The 18,693-nt window shown below is 39.0% G+C and overlaps 1 protein-coding gene across 20 annotated transcripts in view; it reads left to right on the forward strand.

Moving 5' to 3' along the window:
• The window catches only part of CELF1 (CUGBP Elav-like family member 1), a 66,939-nt gene that overhangs the window by 30,991 nt on the left and 17,255 nt on the right, over positions 1-18,693 (forward strand). For 8 of the 20 annotated variants that reach the window (XM_035902978.1, XM_035902969.1, XM_035902979.1 and 5 more), the window contains 11 exons: positions 161-348; positions 1,104-1,186; positions 1,611-1,659; positions 4,925-5,059; positions 5,253-5,332; positions 5,717-5,878; positions 7,229-7,310; positions 10,334-10,462; positions 16,087-16,200; positions 16,386-16,571; positions 17,442-17,585. In XM_035902978.1, the coding sequence (XP_035758871.1) occupies positions 161-348; positions 1,104-1,186; positions 1,611-1,659; positions 4,925-5,059; positions 5,253-5,332; positions 5,717-5,878; positions 7,229-7,310; positions 10,334-10,462; positions 16,087-16,200; positions 16,386-16,571; positions 17,442-17,585 (1,352 nt within the window). The remainder of the gene's footprint in view (positions 1-160; positions 349-1,103; positions 1,187-1,610; positions 1,660-4,924; positions 5,060-5,252; positions 5,333-5,716; positions 5,879-7,228; positions 7,311-10,333; positions 10,463-16,086; positions 16,201-16,385; positions 16,572-17,441; positions 17,586-18,693) is intronic. The other 12 variants (XM_035902967.1, XM_009647566.2, XM_035902971.1 and 9 more) reach the window with 7 other exon arrangements.

Below are 18,693 nucleotides of genomic sequence, written 5' to 3' on the forward strand. Positions count from 1 at the left end.
AGTCTCTTTTTATATGCATATTCTAATCATATACATTTATATATGTGTAGAAATTTTTTTTTTTTTTTTAATCTTGCTGTAAGCATGATTCTGCTAGCTGCAATAGCATCTAGAATCTATGGAAAGATATAAACCAGAAATTCCTTCTTGTTTTTCATAGCTCAAAGAAAATGAATGGCACACTGGATCACCCAGACCAACCTGATCTAGATGCTATCAAGATGTTTGTGGGTCAGGTCCCACGGAGCTGGTGTGAGAAGGATCTGAGAGAACTTTTTGAACAGTATGGTGCTGTCTATGAAATCAATGTCTTGAGGGACAGGAGCCAAAACCCTCCTCAAAGCAAAGGTGAGAACTTCTGTCCCTCTCATGTGAGACTTGGGGTCTCGGCTGCTTTCACATAGTTACAATCTTACCTGTTTGCTTATTCAAACATCCCTGTGTGTTGGAGCTCTGTGTGACCAGGTGTACGTGCAAGCCCAGGTTTTACAGTCTTCAAGTGTATTTGTCTAACAATACTTGGACTGTGATCCAGTCATTAGCTGAGCTGAGGAAAAACTTTTTTTTTTTTAGAGCTCAGAAGTAATGGGGATGCTTGAAGAGCATCATTGTGATGCGTGATATGACCAAAATGTTGCTGGAAGTGTCATAGTTTCAGATAAAATGTAAAATTGAGGCTTTAGTCCTTTGTGTACTTCAGATACTTGTATACATCAAATCCTGACTAAATGCTGTACTTGGATTTGCAGTTCGGTTATATGCAATATCTTCTTTCCTGTGAAAATAGAGGAATTTTTGGTACTAGCAAATAATTGTTGAGTTTGATAAAGGAAGTGGCCAAGAATTATTTGGCAGATATATCTAAATGTTTGTTTTAATGGTGTATTGGTGATATTGGGTCATTTCTGAATATATCGTATTTTATTATGCTTGGAAATCTTTTTTTAAATAGTCACAATCAGTACCAATCTATTTCACTGTCTAACCTCTTCTACTTGTCAAACGTTTTGCGTTGGAAGGATAGAAGTGAAACTTGCAGTTTCTGTACAGCACATCAAGATTCATAGTGTTCTTTCTTGGCTAGCATTTTCTTTCAATTGCAGGGTGCTGTTTTGTTACATTTTATACCCGTAAAGCTGCACTAGAAGCACAGAATGCTCTTCACAACATGAAGATCCTCCCAGGGGTAAGAGAAGAGACATGCTTTCTTCGCAACTCTATCTCGTTTCTCTGAGCTCTGGCACCACTCGTGTACAAACATATGTTATATTGCCCTTATATCATGTTTTGAAAGAACTATTCAAAAGAGCAATGTCATGAGATTTGTATGATAACAGATCTTAAGGAAATTTTGGAGCATTTGGGAGAATAATATGGTAGTGAGAAGAATACGGTAGTGAAGTGGGTGGGCATGGCTCCTATAATACTCCCCGAGGAGGAATGATGGCATATCATTATGAAAGCTTTTCTTTTAGAAATTTATTTCTTGTTACATATGCACTTTTGTAGAGGCAATTTAGGCAACCATTTCTTTCTTCCACAATTCTTATGGGATAGATTTCATCTAGAATTGAATGTATCTAGAATTAAATAATATTTTTGTATTTCAGATGCACCATCCTATCCAGATGAAACCAGCTGACAGTGAAAAGAGTAATGGTAAGCTGTACCAAAGTCTGAGTTTGGTGGCATCATTTGTGCTGATAGGGAAGCTTGAGGATTTTCCTGTTGTTGAACAGCTTCTGGTGAAGTCTTCTTGAATTGGAGATCTGATTTTTTAATTTTTTTTTTTTTTTTTTTTTTTTTTTTTTTTAAGGAAAAAAAAAAAAGGCGGGGGGAGAGGTGTGTAGGTGTGTTTTCAGTATAGCAGGTGGCATAAGTGAATGTCTTTAAAATTCCATGACTCAATATCTCCCACTGCTACTGCTTGTGGCAGAACCATGTTGTCAGTTAGGGAAACATCCAGTGAGGAGTTCTTTGTGCTAAGGGACTTTAAATCTTTGTTGGGGACATGGACAGTGGGATTGAGCGCACCCTCAGCAAATTTGTGGGTTACACCAAGCTGAGTGATGTGGTTGATAACGCTAGAGGGAAGGGATGCCATCTAGAGGTACCTGGACAGTCTGGAGAGGTGGGCCCATGCAAACTTCATGAAGTTCAACAAGGCCAAGTGCAAGGTCCTGCACTCAGATCAGGGCAAACCCAAACATGGATACAGGCTGGGTGATGAGTAGATTGAGAAGCAGCCCTGTGGAGAAGGACTGGGGGGTATTGGTGGATGAAAAACTGAATATAAGCCAGCAATGTGTGCTTGCAGCCTAGACAGTCGTATCTTGGGCTGCATCAAAAGAAGGACTAACAGGTTGAGGGAGGCGATTCTGCCCCCTCTATTCCACTCTCGTGAGATCCCACCTGGAGTACTGCATTCAGCTCTGGGACCCCCAGCATAAGAAAGACATGGACCTGTTAGAGCGGGTCCAGAGGAGGGCCATGAAGATGATCCAGTGGATGGAGCATCTCTCCTACAAAGACAGGCTGAGGAAGTTGGGGTTGTTTAGACTGGAGAAGAGAAGGCTCTGGGGAGACCTTGCTGTGGCCTTTCAGTACTTAAAGGGGACCTACAGAAAAAATGGGGAGGGATTCTTTATCAGAGAGCGTAGTCATAGGAAGATGGGTAATGGTTTTAAACTGAAAGAGGGTAGATTTAGATTAGGCATTAGGAAGAAATTCTTCACTGTGAAGGTGGCGAGACACTGGAACGGGTTGCCCAGAGAGGTTGTGGATCCCCTGTCCCCGGAAGTGTTCAAGGCCAGGTTGAATGGGGCTTTGAGCAAGCTGATGTAATGGAAGTTGCCCCTGCCCATGGCAGGGGCTTGGAACTAGATGATCTTTAAGGTCCTTTCCAACCCAAACCATTCTGTTACTCTATGAAATCTAGAAATGCTTTTTCAAGTGCTTGACCAATTTGAAGCAAGGACTGTTGCAGGTGGGAGTCAAAACTACTTCTTGTAGTATACATGGGAGATTGAGAATTCACAACAGTGCCGTAGAGAAAAAACTGAGTATGTCTACAAATTGGCCATTTCAGATGGGTTACGACACTTAGCATCTACCATTGGGTAAATGATAATTTATCTATGTATTTCCATAATGAGTTTATATGCATGCATACATACATGCTCTATATATATTGCTGCAAGATAAGCAAATAAAGCATCTTGTAGTTTCAGCCTTTCTAGGCTTGGCTGAATTTTATTTTCTTAGTTTGCCACAGTTACTGTAAGATTAGCATTGCATCATGAAAAAGATCATCCTGGTTCCAGAAAGCTTACATCTTAAGATAATTGAAAACAGAAGACGGGATATACAGGCAACATACAGAAGGAGTAATTCCATCTGCAAATTCCTCCATGTTTATACAGAACATGTTTCTGTGTAAATATATCTAGAAAAGAGTAATTCTTTTGAAGCATTGCTGGGAGGAGAACAGAATAGGTTCTCTAAACTTAAATTGATCTTGCATTATACACACACATGAATATCCTGGGAAAGTATTGAGAAGAGGAAAAAAATATTTAATGGAATTTTAGGGTGACAATTCTGAGGCTACTATATAACTATATGAGTTTTAGTAAAAGGTGTAGGTGAAAATATAAATAAGAAAACATCAGTTAAAGTATTTTAACTTGCCATTAATAAAAGGTATTCTGGATCTTTTGAACTGAAATGGACTGCAAAAAGGATTTGAAAGCAGCTTTCTGCTCTAAAATGCTCTTGAAAGTGAACTGGGTACAACATTAAGGTTTACTAGTCAGTTGAAGTCGTGTCAGCTGGAATAGTTTGGAATTTTCCTCTTTAACGACATAGAAGACTCAGCAAATAAGTTGATTTCCCCTCACCATGGCACTAAATAAAAGACTTTCTTGAACATTCAAATTGTGCTGCAGCCTTCATTATATTATATTTTATATTGTGCTAAATGTTGTATTTGCAAACTGTTTTATATTTCCAAATGGTATTCTGCATAATTTGCTTCATCCTTAAAAACCAAGTATTTCGGAGGTGATTAGCATCCTTAAACAAGTAAAATGAGAGGTATAAAGTTCTGCTCTGGATTCAAATTCACCCCACTCCCTTAAGTGACCTGAAACTGACATTAGTAACCACTAACTGAAAAGTGAAATGTCTTTCTGGACCATTTATTTTAAAAAAGTCTGCACACTGAAGGGTATTCTTCAACTCTAATGTGTCTAGTAGCATCGACATTTAGAGGCAAGATACAGTAGCACACAGTCCATCGTTCTGATTTGAGGTGTTATTTTCATGCTTTTGGTACAGATCAGAATGGATGAATCTGAAACAGAACTAAAACTGTTCTGTTTTAGCAACTGCTGTTGCTTCCACTGTTGAGACAGGAGCATGAGGAAATAAGCAGATCTAAATTTGACTGGCATGGTAAAGAGCCTAGAAAGCTTTCTGCAGCTCACTTGCTTGTTTAGATACAGTTGGGTGTGTTGGTAGACTAAAGACAGAAGAGACAGAGGGGAGAGGGTGAAAATAGTCCAATTAAATACATACAAGTCTTTTCTCACTCACCAAGAACTGAATGTAGAAGGTACAGGAAAGTGCTGAATCTGACATATTTTTTTCCTTTTCTTACATTTTTGCAGTTCACAGGCTTGCAAGGGAGAAACATTCAGCAAAATGTAAACATAAAACATCATAAAACAAGCATCCTTCAGGTTCTTTGAGGTATCTCATATGCATCCTCTTCAAATGAAGAGATTCCATTATTGGGAATCTGGTTTTGACGAGCCTCTACCTTAAACAAGGGAAATAACTGCAGTTGATGGAGAAGACTTGACAAAATAAGATCTAGTAAGCGCATATTTGCTGGTAACACTCTTATCTTTTGATTTCTTAGCAGTAGAAGATAGAAAGTTGTTTATTGGAATGATATCCAAGAAGTGCAATGAAAATGATATCCGAGTGATGTTCTCCCCCTTCGGGCAGATTGAAGAATGCAGGATATTACGGGGCCCAGATGGCCTGAGCCGAGGTAAGCAGGAAGCTTTCCCGACAGTTCAAGGTTCTCCACTGGATGCTGCCTTTTGCAGCTCAAAGTGGCATTTCAGCTCTTTCTAGGATTCCCTTTGTTCCCCCATCCCCCCCCTAGGCATTTTCATTTCTTTATTCATCCCAATAATTGTGGATGCAGGGAATGACTTTGTTCCCTTTTGTTCTTTCCCCAGGTTGTGCATTTGTGACTTTTACAACAAGAGCCATGGCACAAACAGCAATCAAAGCAATGCACCAAGCACAAACCATGGAGGTAAAACAAGTTAGTGGGTGTCAGAAGAAGATGTAACTTGTCAGGCAATCATTACAGAGTTTGGAAGACTAGAGAGCGGAGAGAAGGATAAGCGCAGTGTGTGTTTCTTTGCAAATACTGCTCCAGGACCTTTGTGTTTGTTCTGCTCCTGTTTTTAGAGCTCGAGATATAAACTTCATTTGCAGAGAAATTACCAAAATGTGAAATAGAATTAAAAGCAAACAAGATTTTGAACCTTTAATGAAATGTGCTGTTTGAATACATATGTGTATGTATGCTTGTGGGGGAGAGAAGGGGAATGCTTCCAATGACTGGGTCTTAATGCAGTATTTTTGTGACTGCTAGGGATAGCAAGTATGTAATTGTTTGAATTGCTGTTTGCAGGGTTGCTCTTCTCCCATTGTGGTAAAATTTGCAGACACACAGAAGGACAAAGAGCAGAAACGAATTGCTCAGCAACTCCAGCAACAAATGCAACAGATCAATGCCGCCTCAGTATGGGGAAACCTGGCTGGTCTCAACACACTTGGACCCCAATACTTAGCAGTAAGTTTCTGATTTGGGTTCTTTTCATCTTTTCAGGGATTACAGTGTCTAAGGTATTCATTTTTAGAAGGCTCATGCTAGATAGGAGCAGGGTTCTTAATCCCCATTTTGTGGATGAGGAGGGTGAAAGGAAGTTACGTGCTAACAGCTAGTCAGGATACATTTAAGTGAGGATTTAAACCCCAGTCACTGTAGCCCTAACTACCCGTCTTCTGTAGAATGACTTTGTGCTGGGAAGATTTTTTTCATATGTTATGACCTCAGTGTTTGCCCATATAAATGCCCTTTTCATGTCTATCTGATGACATAGTTCTTGTATTTCTCTTCCATTTTTCCTTTTTGTCTTTTTCTCTTATCCCCTTCCAGTGAAACCTAGAACAGTACTTGGTGCTGTCCAAATCGAGAAGGTGGTCAGGTTGGAAGGCCCAACAGCTGACAGTGCACAGTCAAAAAAAAAAAAAAACCAAAAAAAAAAAAAAATGCACATAAAATAGAGAGAAACTACTCTCTTTAGCAAAAATGACACAACAGAAGATAGTCTGCTGTTTGACACTGATTTTAGTTGATTTTGCTGGGTCCCTAAAGGGTGAAGTTTTCATAAACTGATGTCCTCTGGCTCATGTGGGTTGCCAGAGTAGCTATGAGAACTGTATTCATGCAATATAAGGTCTGGGGAACAGAAAAGGAAAATTTCATCTCGTTCTTGGTATGGTATACTGTTGAAGTAGGGGCATTCTCTTTTCCTACTGCTTTAGGTTTGATAGATTTGGAATTTTTTATATCACCACCTAGTTAATGGAGAAAGGAATAGGAAATCCCTCTAGATAGCTTCTGAGCTGAGGCTTGAAATTTTTCTCATGGCTGCTGTACTTAAGGGAAGTGGAGGGGGTTCCCTCTCCCAGTGGCTCTTTGGTTTTGGTACAGCGTTTGCCATTTGCCCTATGCTGGCAGTGTCGGCTGTAAAGTCTGGCTTGAGGTAGTATATCCTTAGGAGTGGCAATCCTGCCTGATGTGCTTTGAATAGGAATTCTCTCTCACTACTGATCCTACTGTTTTTGTCTTGGTGCATTAGCTATAAACTTCGCTCAACATTGATTATGTTGAGTGCGAAAAGCTTGTGCTGTTGCTTTGGCTGCAATGTGATGCATGGGCAACATGGATTTTCACTATGGCAGTGCTCTGGCTGTATTGTGTAAGGGGAATTCTCTTTAAGCTTTGCTATGGTGTGGTGCCTGGGCAGTGGGAGTTCCCTTTGTGACGGCGCTCTGGCTGTGGTGTGATGCAGTTTCTCCCAGAAGCAGAGCCAGCCCTCACTCTCACTCTTGTTTTGTTTTTTGGTGTAATGTCTAGCTTTATTTGCAGCTCCTTCAGCAGACAGCAGCTGCGTCATCTGGGAACCTGAACACACTGAGCAGCCTCCACCCAATGGGAGGTGAGTTATTCCACCAGAAGACCAGTTCAGTGCCAGAGAAAAGAGGAGGAGGGTAGAGAAGGTAGCCAAAAGGCTGTAGACACATTAACCTCATTTGAAATAATTAGTCCTGAGTTTACTCACTCCTTTGGAATGACAGGAATCCTCTGCTACAAGTGTGGATGTTCCTCTTAATCTTAGTTAACCATTGTCCCCAAGGTAAGTTGTGGTATGCTGGTAATCTTCCCCTACCTCTGGCATTTAAAATTATCTTCCCTTATGGGTACAAAAAGATGGCTCTCTACATTTATTTTCATTCAAACAGGTGCATATTTGAAACATAGTGTTTTGAAGAGAGCACTAATGTGCGTGTTTCAGTGATAATGGATTCTTACGTTTCCTGGTTTAAATTCTTTGTTCTTAAGTACATCAAAGTTGAAAATGCAGTGTTAGTGGGAATGTGAACTAGACCTTCATTCAGGTTCTTTAATTCCTTTGTTTGAATTACGATGGATTATGCCATTGCTGTTGAGGGAATATCAGCTTAACGGGTATGAGCCAAATTCCTTGCTGTGGACTGCTAGTCAGAATATTCACTGAGTATAGCAGCATTGGGGTTGCAAAATTATTGTCCCTTCTGTTTTCACAGGGTGGGGAATAAAAAAACACATGGTAGTAATTCCATTCACTGCATGCTCAAAATTATTCTTCTTTCTACAGAAAAGCTGTAAATTTTTTTTTAATACTGAACACTTTAAGCTTTTTAAATTGCCTCCTGGAGTTGTGTGGTAGTTCACAATATTATATGCCCTATCGGTGCAGAGGTCGATCCAAAAGTGTTAAGAAAGTAAACTGTCTTTGTACGTCTGACTTGTGTTGGTACACCCATCAGTAACAATTACGGGCTTTTGCAAAGTATTACGGTTTTGGTTTTAAGAACTTTGATTTATACCTGAGTTTTATTCCAGCTTTAGCTTCTTAGTTTGTCTTGCATGTTAGACCTCTTCAGAGCTCTTTAGGTCTAAGACTCTTGCTAAAAGCAATTTTTCTTTAAATCATTTTCACTAATATCCTGTGTGGTGGTGGTCTATAATAGATTTTTGTTATGTACATGATACTTTTCTTTTCCCCCTTCTCTTGTGTCTGTTTAAAGCAAGTGGTAATAAAGGAGAAAAACAGTACAGCAGTTTGTTAATTGTTACTACAGTGATGATTGGGGCAGGGGGAAGGGGCTAACTAGCTGAGGTTGCCTATGAACACCTTAAAAATTGAGAACTCAGATGTACAAATAGCATGTTGTGTGGTGTTTTGAAAGAATTATTCCAAGTCTGTGATTCTTTGCAGAAGGTGTTTTAGTTTCAAAGTCCTGTTAATATCTCAGCTGATCTCCTTTCTTGAAATTCATAGAAAGAAAAATTAAGTCGGTAATTAGATCCCAAACTATATCAGACTTTGTAGACAAAATTTAATCTTGACCCTGTTTGAAAGCAGATGGGAAAACAACATGATGACAAGAGGACAGGTGCAGTGCGCACATGCCAAACTGCTTCAGAAAGGAAGCAAGCTGCTCTGTTCTTCACTACTCTAACACTTGCACTTTTAACCCTCTGTAGTACAATACAAACAAAAAATAGAACTTTTTGGTTTCAACTTCATGCTTTTATGTTACAATGGCACCTTGAGAATCTAAATAAAGGCAGAAACCTCTTGTTTCAGGCACTAAATGTGGTTAGGGAAACAAACCCTGTCACAAAGAGAGAGCACTTGAAAAAGATAAAAAAAACAACCAAATGAACTGTGCTAAATGTAGTAGAAGCTTTTTAGAAAATAAATGGTTCATACTGCATTGTTGCTTACATTCTTATGTTGTCTGTTTACATACTTAAATTACAAACCTGAGATTTTAATTATTTGAGATGTAAGGATGTGGTAACAAATCACACTAAGCATCCAAAAGATGAGGTGCCACATCTGCCTAGGACGTTTTGATGCTGTTATATGAATAGTGATTAATTTAATTTTGGTTTTAATTTTGTAGGGAAGAATTACTAGGGATTGTCTGAATTCAGAGGAAAAGAGGAGGAATTGTTAGAATAAGCAAAAGTAGAGACAAAAAGGGGAAATAAGGGGAAAAGGAAGAGAGGCAGAATTGGAAGAATGGAGCTAGCCTACCAAAAGATGGCTAAAATACAGAATTCAGGAGATCAATATCAATGGTAATCCCATGGCAGGAAAAGAAGGCAAACTACAGTGTCAGTACTGACCAAATGGTTTCATTCAAAAATTATGCCTCAAAATTAAGGCGAGTCAGATGAGTAAATTAACCGGTAAAAGTTCATCAATGCAGGGATACTTCCTTCCCCCTGGCTGCTTACCCACAATATTCCTGATGTTTCCCATTTTCCTTGCCGCTTTTGTTTGACCAGCTGACTAGCATACACATATGTTGGCTGTTGTTGTGGTCAGGAGTTGCCACTTAACACTGTCTCACAATTAACTGTTGCTTCTTGGCTGCCAAGGGGATCAAACAAAATATGCTGATACTCAGCTGATGGTGGGTTAAAGGTGTGACTTTGTGGCCACTGTGGTGTGTAGGCCTTCTTGAAAGAATTCTGCAGTTACTGTTCCCAAAGAGAGTGGAGGGACACGAGACAAGAGGGGGTTATTGGTTGGTGTCTAGACAAGTTCTCTGACTTGTGGATGAGCTGTCGGACCCTGGCTTAACTCTCAGTTAAAGCTGCTACACTTCTGTGACTGGAGGGAACATTGCTTGAAAATTTCTGTACTCTGGAGTCTAAATCTGGGATCCTGGCTACCTGGTCTTTTAGGGAAACTAGTCTATCTGGGCAAAGAAAAACATTTTTTCTTTTTTTAGTTACAACAAGGGATCACAATATAGAAAAGATCAGTAACTAGTATTAAGCCTGTTGGTTTTGAGCTCTTTCTTATTACTCACTTGTGATGTGCTGATGTTGCCGGGTCTGTTAAGCTTGGATGATGGTGACTATTACAGGAGAAACTGTACGTTCTTCGATGTGTTGCAGGACTGAATGCGATGCAATTACAGAACCTGGCTGCATTAGCAGCTGCGGCCAGTGCAGCTCAGAATACACCGAGTGGTACCGCTGCGCTCACTTCTTCCAGCAGTCCCCTGAGTGTGCTCACCAGCTCAGGTAAGAGACTGCCTATGCTGTAGTGTGTTATGACATTGGTTGCCTTAGGAGTTGTCGTAGGATAGATGTCACCTGTTTTTTCTATCCCTCTTTGTCACTTTTATGTTGATTCTTTAATAAATAAGCAGTTTTACTAGTAAATTCACTGGCCTTTGTTTAGGGTACATATCTTTTGCTTCCAGTAAAGGCTTTTTTACCTGCTGTGTTTCTTCCTCCAAATGGTCAGATTAATTTAGAGTAAAAAGAATTTTTAAGGTCATCATGAAGCAGAAAGGTGACCTTCTTCCACCAACATTACTACAATCTCATCACATATTTGGTTTATCTGTGATTTTAGGCAGGTTCTGTGGCAGATATACCCTGTTCCTCTGGACATGGAGAGAGAAGATGCCTTAAGCATGAAGTAATACATTCTGTGCACTAGAACAGTACAGTTTATATTCCTCTGACATTATGAAGACAAGGATACTATAACTACCTCATAGAAGTAAATAAACAGACCCCTAGCACATTTATTGGAAAGCATTGTCTAGAACTGAGTGTATAAGTTGCACATAAATCAGTATCTTGCTCTTCTGGGGTTTTTTGTGGTTTGATTTTTTGTTGTTGGTTTGGTTTTCTTTTACTTGAGGTTATGTACATTATCCAGAGAGCCTAGAATATCCAAGTAGTGTTCTTTTGCTGCGTTATTGTTAAATGTGATCATTAAATGCAACAAACAAGAAAACAAAAAAATAAATTAAATTTTACTTACATCAGACATGCTCAGTTTTTACCACAAATGAGTATCAGTATCCAACCCGGTTATTTCTATCCCATTTTCAGTTATTTCTAAATCCTGACATGGGAAGGGAGACATAGTATTTTCTGGGTGTCAGTTTGCCAGCATCTGCAGCATACTATGTGGGATTGGTTTTTCGTTTTCAAAAAAACCCCAAATTGCTTATCCAGTTTTGAAATCCAGCCTACAGAGTTGACATCCTCACCTGTGATTGTGAGAGACCAAAGGAGGCTGGGGAGTGTTTTAAGTTTCCACAGGTAGCTTTTTGTATTGTCTAGGAGGACCAAGGAGCTGGACTAAGAGATTATAAAGAGATTACAAGGGAAAGATGTTTAGAAAACCTCATGTCACACGGTCAGGAGTTAAACTGTGTGTGCTTTGCACAGTTTTCTACTTAGAGAAATCCCCAAGAAAGAATTCAGTTCAAAGAGTGTTCCCTTGCTGGACAGGGTTTTTTTTACATAAAAACTTTGTAGTCTGCAATCCTTAAAGATTAAAACTTCAAAATTTGTCTTGACTCCCAGCTATGGTATCCTATTCTATGATTAAAAAAACAGCAAAGAGTTGAGGCTATAGGAGAGCTGCATTTATAACCCACTAATGCTTCTTCATCATAGAGAAAGCATGAAGGTGAACACATCTGAGAATTTCTCCCATATTTCCTCATGCAGTAGCAGAGCTGGAATTGTCAGGTTACAACTTGCTTTGATAGATTTCCTTGTTGGGTCTCTTGTCTACTGATAGGAGCAAGTTTGTTCTCAAGGTGGGGACTGGCAGGTTGTGAAGTTCAAATGCCAGATGTGCTAGAAAAGGCAGAGACAGCATTCAATCTCATGATACTTCCTGTCATTATACAGCTTTTTACTAGCTATTATCTTTTGTAAAAGCAAACTTGAAATTCTCTTTTGTTTAATATGTAAATGTGCATTTACACTGTATGTATTCACATAGAAGGCTGTTGGACTCCATTCATTCAGAGCATCCCTCCTAAACCATACCTAGACCTTGAAAAAACTCAGTGTATAGCTGTTAAGTACTATGTGTTAGTAAATGCCTTCCTTGTCTGTGGGACATATGGCAACATCTACTGTGGTAACCTCTTAAACCTAACTGCAGATGAGATGACTACCAGCTTGACTTCTGTCCATCTGTCATCCAAATGTTCACCTGATGCTTATTTGGCCATCTCTCCCAGATTGTCCTCAAACATTGGTGGAAAATTGGTGGAAAAATACACACTATCATTATGCCTAGTTACCTTTTTGATTTTCTTCCATCTGCCCTGATCTCTTGTGTTTGGGGAACTTGGAAGTCCACACAGTGCAGAGTCTATCGACTATGCATGGGTTAGATGTCAGAATGGTTGAACTCAAAGATCTTGAAGTATTGCTGTTGTTCTGGTTGTGCTGTCTTCCTACTCATTTCGGGTGATTTTGTTTAGATATTTCCAGACAGAATTGTGTATTTTGATGTAGAATAGGATGGAGCAAAACCTTCCACCTTGCAATAAAGCAGCTGCTCTGTGGAACCGAACAGACTGCTGCTGCATCCACCTATAAGTAATTCATGTTACAGAGACTGTGGCCTTAGATAAACTCATTTAATCTGCTAGCTTCTGAAAGGGACATTCAAGAAAATATTATGGAAGTATTTCAGGATTGGAGCGTCTTGTCTGCTGTCTTTTCAGCTCAGACATAATAAGAATTTTCTGCAAAATAGAATGGTTGCAAAAGCTGATGTATGTTTCCGTTTCTCTTCCATTCAAAGGTCCAGCAAAGACGAGATGACTTTGCTGACCTTAGTGTGTCCCCAGCAGAATTGTTTTCGGAGACATCGTAGTCTTTCTGCTTTCACTAGAACTAATTCTGGTGCTGAATTTTAGTGCTCTTTAGCTCATTGCTCAGATGCTAGATGACTGAATTAGAACAGACTTACTGTTCCCTCCATTTACATACCTCTGCAAGTCGGTAGTTGATGTCCAAGTGTCATTATCTTTCCTAGCTATTCTTTACTATAGTCAAATTTTCTGAAAGCCTTTTCAAATATTTTCAGCTAGTTTTATTAGAGTTAGCCTTTTGGACTAAATGTAACTCGGTAGATAGATATAAGAAAACATAACCTCAGTAGCAAGCCAATAATACCAACAACCCACCAAAAATGGCACACAAACAACGTAAGAATTAGGGATGGAGTAAAGAACACATATAAAGCTATATTGGATTTCCATCCCCATTACTGTGTGCTGGTTTCTGATCTAAAATACTACACAAAAACCAGACGAACAGAAAGGATGACTAGAACTGTGGAATGCCTTCCCCATTAGGAGCAGTGAGGGAGCCTGAAAAATAGAAGACTGACATGAGAGGAGAATACGATTGAAGCCTACAGATACATTAGTGGTGTGATGAACATGAATAAGGAAAGACCAGTCATTAGATATTTCAAGATGAGAATTACAGGATATCAGGTGAAGTTGCCAGCTGACAGTTCAAAAATAGAAAGAGCTATTCTTTTGCATAGTGCACAATTAAATTGCAGAATTCATGCCTTAAAACATAGTAGAGTCAAACAGTTCATGTTCAAATTGAAATTAATGAATGAAAATTGTAGTTTTAATCAAAGACGTTTCCCTTGGCTGAAAAAATCCTAGATTTGCAAATTGCTGCATTGGTGTATACACTATACCTAGGAAGTATTCCTCTGTAATATCCCTGTGTTTCTGCTTTATTGTTATTTATCTGCCTCTAGTCATCATCAGAAATGGGGTGCTGACACAGTTCAGCAATTCCTGTATACATACCATAAAGAAAATAAACCAAACAGTGTTAATTTTTTTTTTGGCGTTTCTTGTTTTGCTTAATGAGATTTCTGATAAGGTCAGCTAAACTAAAATAACTGTGTTCAGCTTTTTGTAGTGGTTTAAATGAATTTATGTAAAATCACAATCTTTTTAAAGTAGAGAAGGCATCCATTCTTTCTTTTACTTTGCTCTCTTGCCTTGGCTTCATTCTTTTTTTTCCCCTACCACTACTACTTTATTGTGGGTTGGTTGGTTGGGGTTTTTTTAGTGGTTTTCTTATCTGTGAAACGTAGTGTCTTTCTGAATTAGGCAGATTAGCAGTGAAGTGCTACAGAAACAAGTGATATTCTAAAATCGAGGCAGATGTATCATTTCAGAACACTGGCTTTTATTCAGACAGCTGTGCTATTTTTTTCCACCAACTTGAGGGTTGTACTGTAACTTGTTCTCTGTATTTTTCCAACATTTAATATGCTACTGATAGTAAGACAAGAATTGTCTCCTCTTCCTCAGAATAAGCATCTTAAAGTGTAGTTTGGGACATTGCCTTTCAATTTCTACCTTCTCAAGAGAGTTTGTCTAGAACTATTCCTAGAGGAGGTTTGTTATTTCCTCTGTCAGTACAAAAACTAAACAGCGATATGAAGTGCAGCTCCCTGGGTTCTCATGCAGCCTTTGCTAGGTGCAACTACTTTAGTTAGGTACAGCTTTTGCTGGGGCTTGTTAAGCAAGTTTGCTTATTCCATTTAAATAGTTACCATATTCCGCTCCAGCAGAGACTTTGTGCCACATATATGAAGTGGTGAATATGTAGCATGTGTGAGTCTACTTGAAAGATGCTAGCAATTCTTTTCAAATTTTTAATGGACGTACACAGCATAACTGAGAATCGCAAAACCACGAAGGAAACTGAAAATGCCTGAATTTCAGTTCTTCTGTTACTCACTTGGTCAGACAGATAAATTCCTCTTGAAAGCAGACAGCAAAATGCCTCTACAGCACCAGTCTTCAGTATCTTTTAATTAGTAAAAGCCATACATATTTTCCAGTGCATCTTGTGCAGTAAGTTTAAACTTCTGGGTTAATAGCAATATGCATAGCTTGTCTTGCTTACCTTCTTCAGTTTTCTAAGTAGTCCACAAACCTATTAGGAAAATCACTGCTATATAATCATAAAAATACTATTCTTATTTTATCATGTCCATAATCTTTGAAGATGACCTAAATTTGAACTTCTAGGGTTTTTGATATACCAGATTGGCAAACTTTTTTCTCATTGTTTTGATACCAATTTCTGTAGAACTAACTCTACCTGTGGTAGAATTTGGCAGGCCATGTAAGCTGTTAGTCTGCTAGGTACTGTATCTGTAGACTTCTCTTACTGAGTAAACATGGTTGAAGATGTTAGTGGCACAGTCAATAGAGGACAGACTATGTATTTTGGATGTACATTCCAAGACTTTTCTTGGCCCTAGCCCCAGCTGCTGCAGCAGGATTTTTAATGGAAAATTATTTCATGTGTCAGAATAATTTGGGCATCTGCTGTTTCTGTTTTGGCAGTATGGGAAAATCATATGTTCAGTTTGACTGGAGCTTTCTTTAATGTCACTAGTATCTGTGTTTCAGGTCTTTTTCACCTTGTGTGATGTTTCAAGGATAGATATTAATATGTAGCAATTCTTACTCACTTTAGTCAGCAGGATGCAGGCATTGCTGCTGGTCACCTTATGTTGAGGTACAAAGTTTAGTTAACATTCATATATTGTCTGAGCCTTGGTGTCTTACACTTAATGAAATTATTACTGCTACAAAGAGTAGACACTATGATGAAGCAGAAATTTTTCAAAAATGCAGGAAGGGATTAGAAGATAGCAGTATGATCAGTCAAGTTGTGTGGGTTTGGGACATTTTTTTGACACGAAGTATACTGTGTTGCCTTGATCTGGTCCTTATTAGCCTTTTCTACAGAAACAACTTCATGAAGACATTGAATAATCAGGACAAAAAAATATTGCTTGAAGTTTAATGATCTTATTTTAATAGCAGGTTCTTCACCTAGCTCCAGTAGCAGCTCCTCTGTTAATCCAATGGCTTCTCTTGGAGCACTGCAGACACTGGCAGGAGCTACAGCAGGCCTCAATGTTAGCTCTTTAGCAGGTAAGCTATGTGTTGTGGTGGATTGGGGGAACAGCTGTTCATCGTTCCTCAGGCTGTGCTTGTTCTGGGGGTGTGGTGGTGGGCTTCTGCTACCTGCCTCTTTGTAATAGTGTGAAGTATTTGAAAGCTAACGGATCTGGCTCAGTGGAAATACTCAGTCAGCTTTTTTCCTCTTTCTTACACAGGAATGGCAGCCTTAAATGGAGGACTTGGCAGTGGTGGTCTCTCAAATGGGACAGGTAGCACAATGGAAGCCCTCACGCAGGCTTATTCTGGAATCCAGCAATATGCTGCTGCTGCATTGCCCACACTCTATAACCAGAGTCTCTTAACACAGCAGAGTATTGGTGCAGCAGGAAGTCAAAAAGAAGGTAGGCAGAAAGTTGTAGAAACAACTTGAGAGAGCTTTTCAGAAGGGCAAGCTCAGCCCTTGCAGCTACCTTATCTGCAGAGCTTTTATTTGGCAGCATTTTTTAAAATCCTCAAGCTAGTGAAGATAAAGAAGGAAAACCTGTGAGGTCTCTGTTAAGGGCTATCCAAAGTAGTTTTTATACAGGAGATTTCTCCCAGGATTTTTCTAATCTTAAATGCTTAGTAATCATACTCCTTCATTTTCTCAGTGGACTGTAGAGTATGAGTCTGCAGCTTGATGTATCCCACTATCAGAGAATCCGTTGTGGTTTGTTAATTTTGTTTTCTTGGTCCTTCACCTCTTCCCACAGATACTTAATGCCGCTCTCTTCACTCTTCAGATTCAGAATCAATTTAACATGCAGTATAAAGTAATGAAGAATGTAGGAGTAAGTTTTCAGCAAAATGTAGGATGATGCTTAGAAAAGAAATTGTTGAATTATGAGTAATGCAATTGCTTGTATTTTGTATAGAGATTTACTTAGTTTCTTTGGGCCACAAGCTTTCAGTAGCCATTTTTGGTTTAGTCGGCATCTGGGGCTCAAACTGTTCAGCTTTCATTACATCAAAGATCTGTGAACCAATTTTGGCACAATGTGGAAATTACAAGCAAAAATGGTGAGAAAGAGCTAGAATTGTTTGAATGATCAGTCCCAGCAAAGGGTCATGCTGATTTATTCTGGAATCGAGTACTCTGCAGAAGCGCAAACAGCAGTTTCATTGTTTTATCTAAAAAATTTGGCCTGAATGGCTCTTTCACCTTTTTTTGTGAAGTGGGCCTATATTATCCATGCTCTATCTGAATTTATATTCCTACTTGTTGTTTGAAGGTCCAGAGGGAGCCAATCTGTTTATCTACCATCTCCCCCAGGAGTTTGGGGATCAGGATCTGCTGCAGATGTTCATGCCATTTGGAAACGTCGTCTCTGCCAAGGTTTTCATTGACAAGCAGACCAATCTAAGCAAGTGTTTTGGTACGTTGGGTCTAATCACCACCTGTGAAAAGGTGGCTTCTTTCTAATAATCTCTTTTCCAGTATATCGTCTAGTCTAGCTTTTAAGTCAAGTAGTGATGCTTTCTCTATATCCCTAAATAAATACATAAATCCAAACTCTTCCAGCAATGAACTGTATTTTCCTGATTTTCATTGTGACTTTTTGCTTTTCCTGATGTCTTACTATTATGCATTACCATACTGTTATGACCCTAGATAATTCGCTATGATTCGTGTTTGCAGACTGTAATCATGGTATAGTTCCTTCTCTTCCCCCTTTCTGTCTTTTCACTAATTGTTTGCATTGCTGTGTGTACTACTTACCACGTTATCTTTATGAATGATTTCTATTAATGTTTTTAGATATTATGGCTATCATATAGTACAGGAGCATTTGACTGATATTCTGTAAATGCTCTGAAGGCAATTTTTAAAGCTTCCTCCTAATTATTGAAAACTTTCTAATAGAAAAAACATTTCAGCTGTTATTTACTACCTAGCTTTGGTTGCATCTCTTATCCTAATTTTGCTCTGCTTGTTGTGTATTTAGATGGGTGGCACATCAGGCTGGGAAGTGTATCCTAAAACTGTAAATCAACCTGTCATGCTACTGTTAGTATCCAAATAGGTTATTTTCAGTTAACTGCTAAAGTCTGTGATGCCAAAAGAGCAAAGAACGTATTCTTCCTTAGCTTGTGTAGTAGGAGGCTGCGCATGTGGACTGAAAGATTCATAGTTTTATTTTCCTCGCTTTGAAACCCCAGGGGAAGCAGTTGTAGCATTTTTGTAGTTCTGTAAGCTCTCATGACTGTTTTGACAGATGGCGATTTCTTGTGATGGAATAGGAGAGGTGAGCCTACCGTTTTGATAGCTTTGTGCCTACATAGTATCCTGTATTTTTTAGTGTTTGAGCCAAAAGATGTGGACAATCTGATGCTTTGTAAGAACACAAAAATATGCTGAGCATCAGGCTGTAACACCTGCACATGGAATGATCTCCCCAGGTAGCGATGCTAGCCATTTACTGGAATTATTTAAAATGGGTTTCTTCAAAACACTGGAGAACTTTATTTTGAGGATGCTCTTTC

The sequence above is a fragment of the Egretta garzetta genome, unplaced genomic scaffold (genome assembly GCF_000687185.1).
Source record: "Egretta garzetta isolate BGI_Z169 unplaced genomic scaffold, ASM68718v1 scaffold329, whole genome shotgun sequence".
Taxonomy (NCBI): Eukaryota; Metazoa; Chordata; class Aves; order Pelecaniformes; family Ardeidae; genus Egretta; species Egretta garzetta.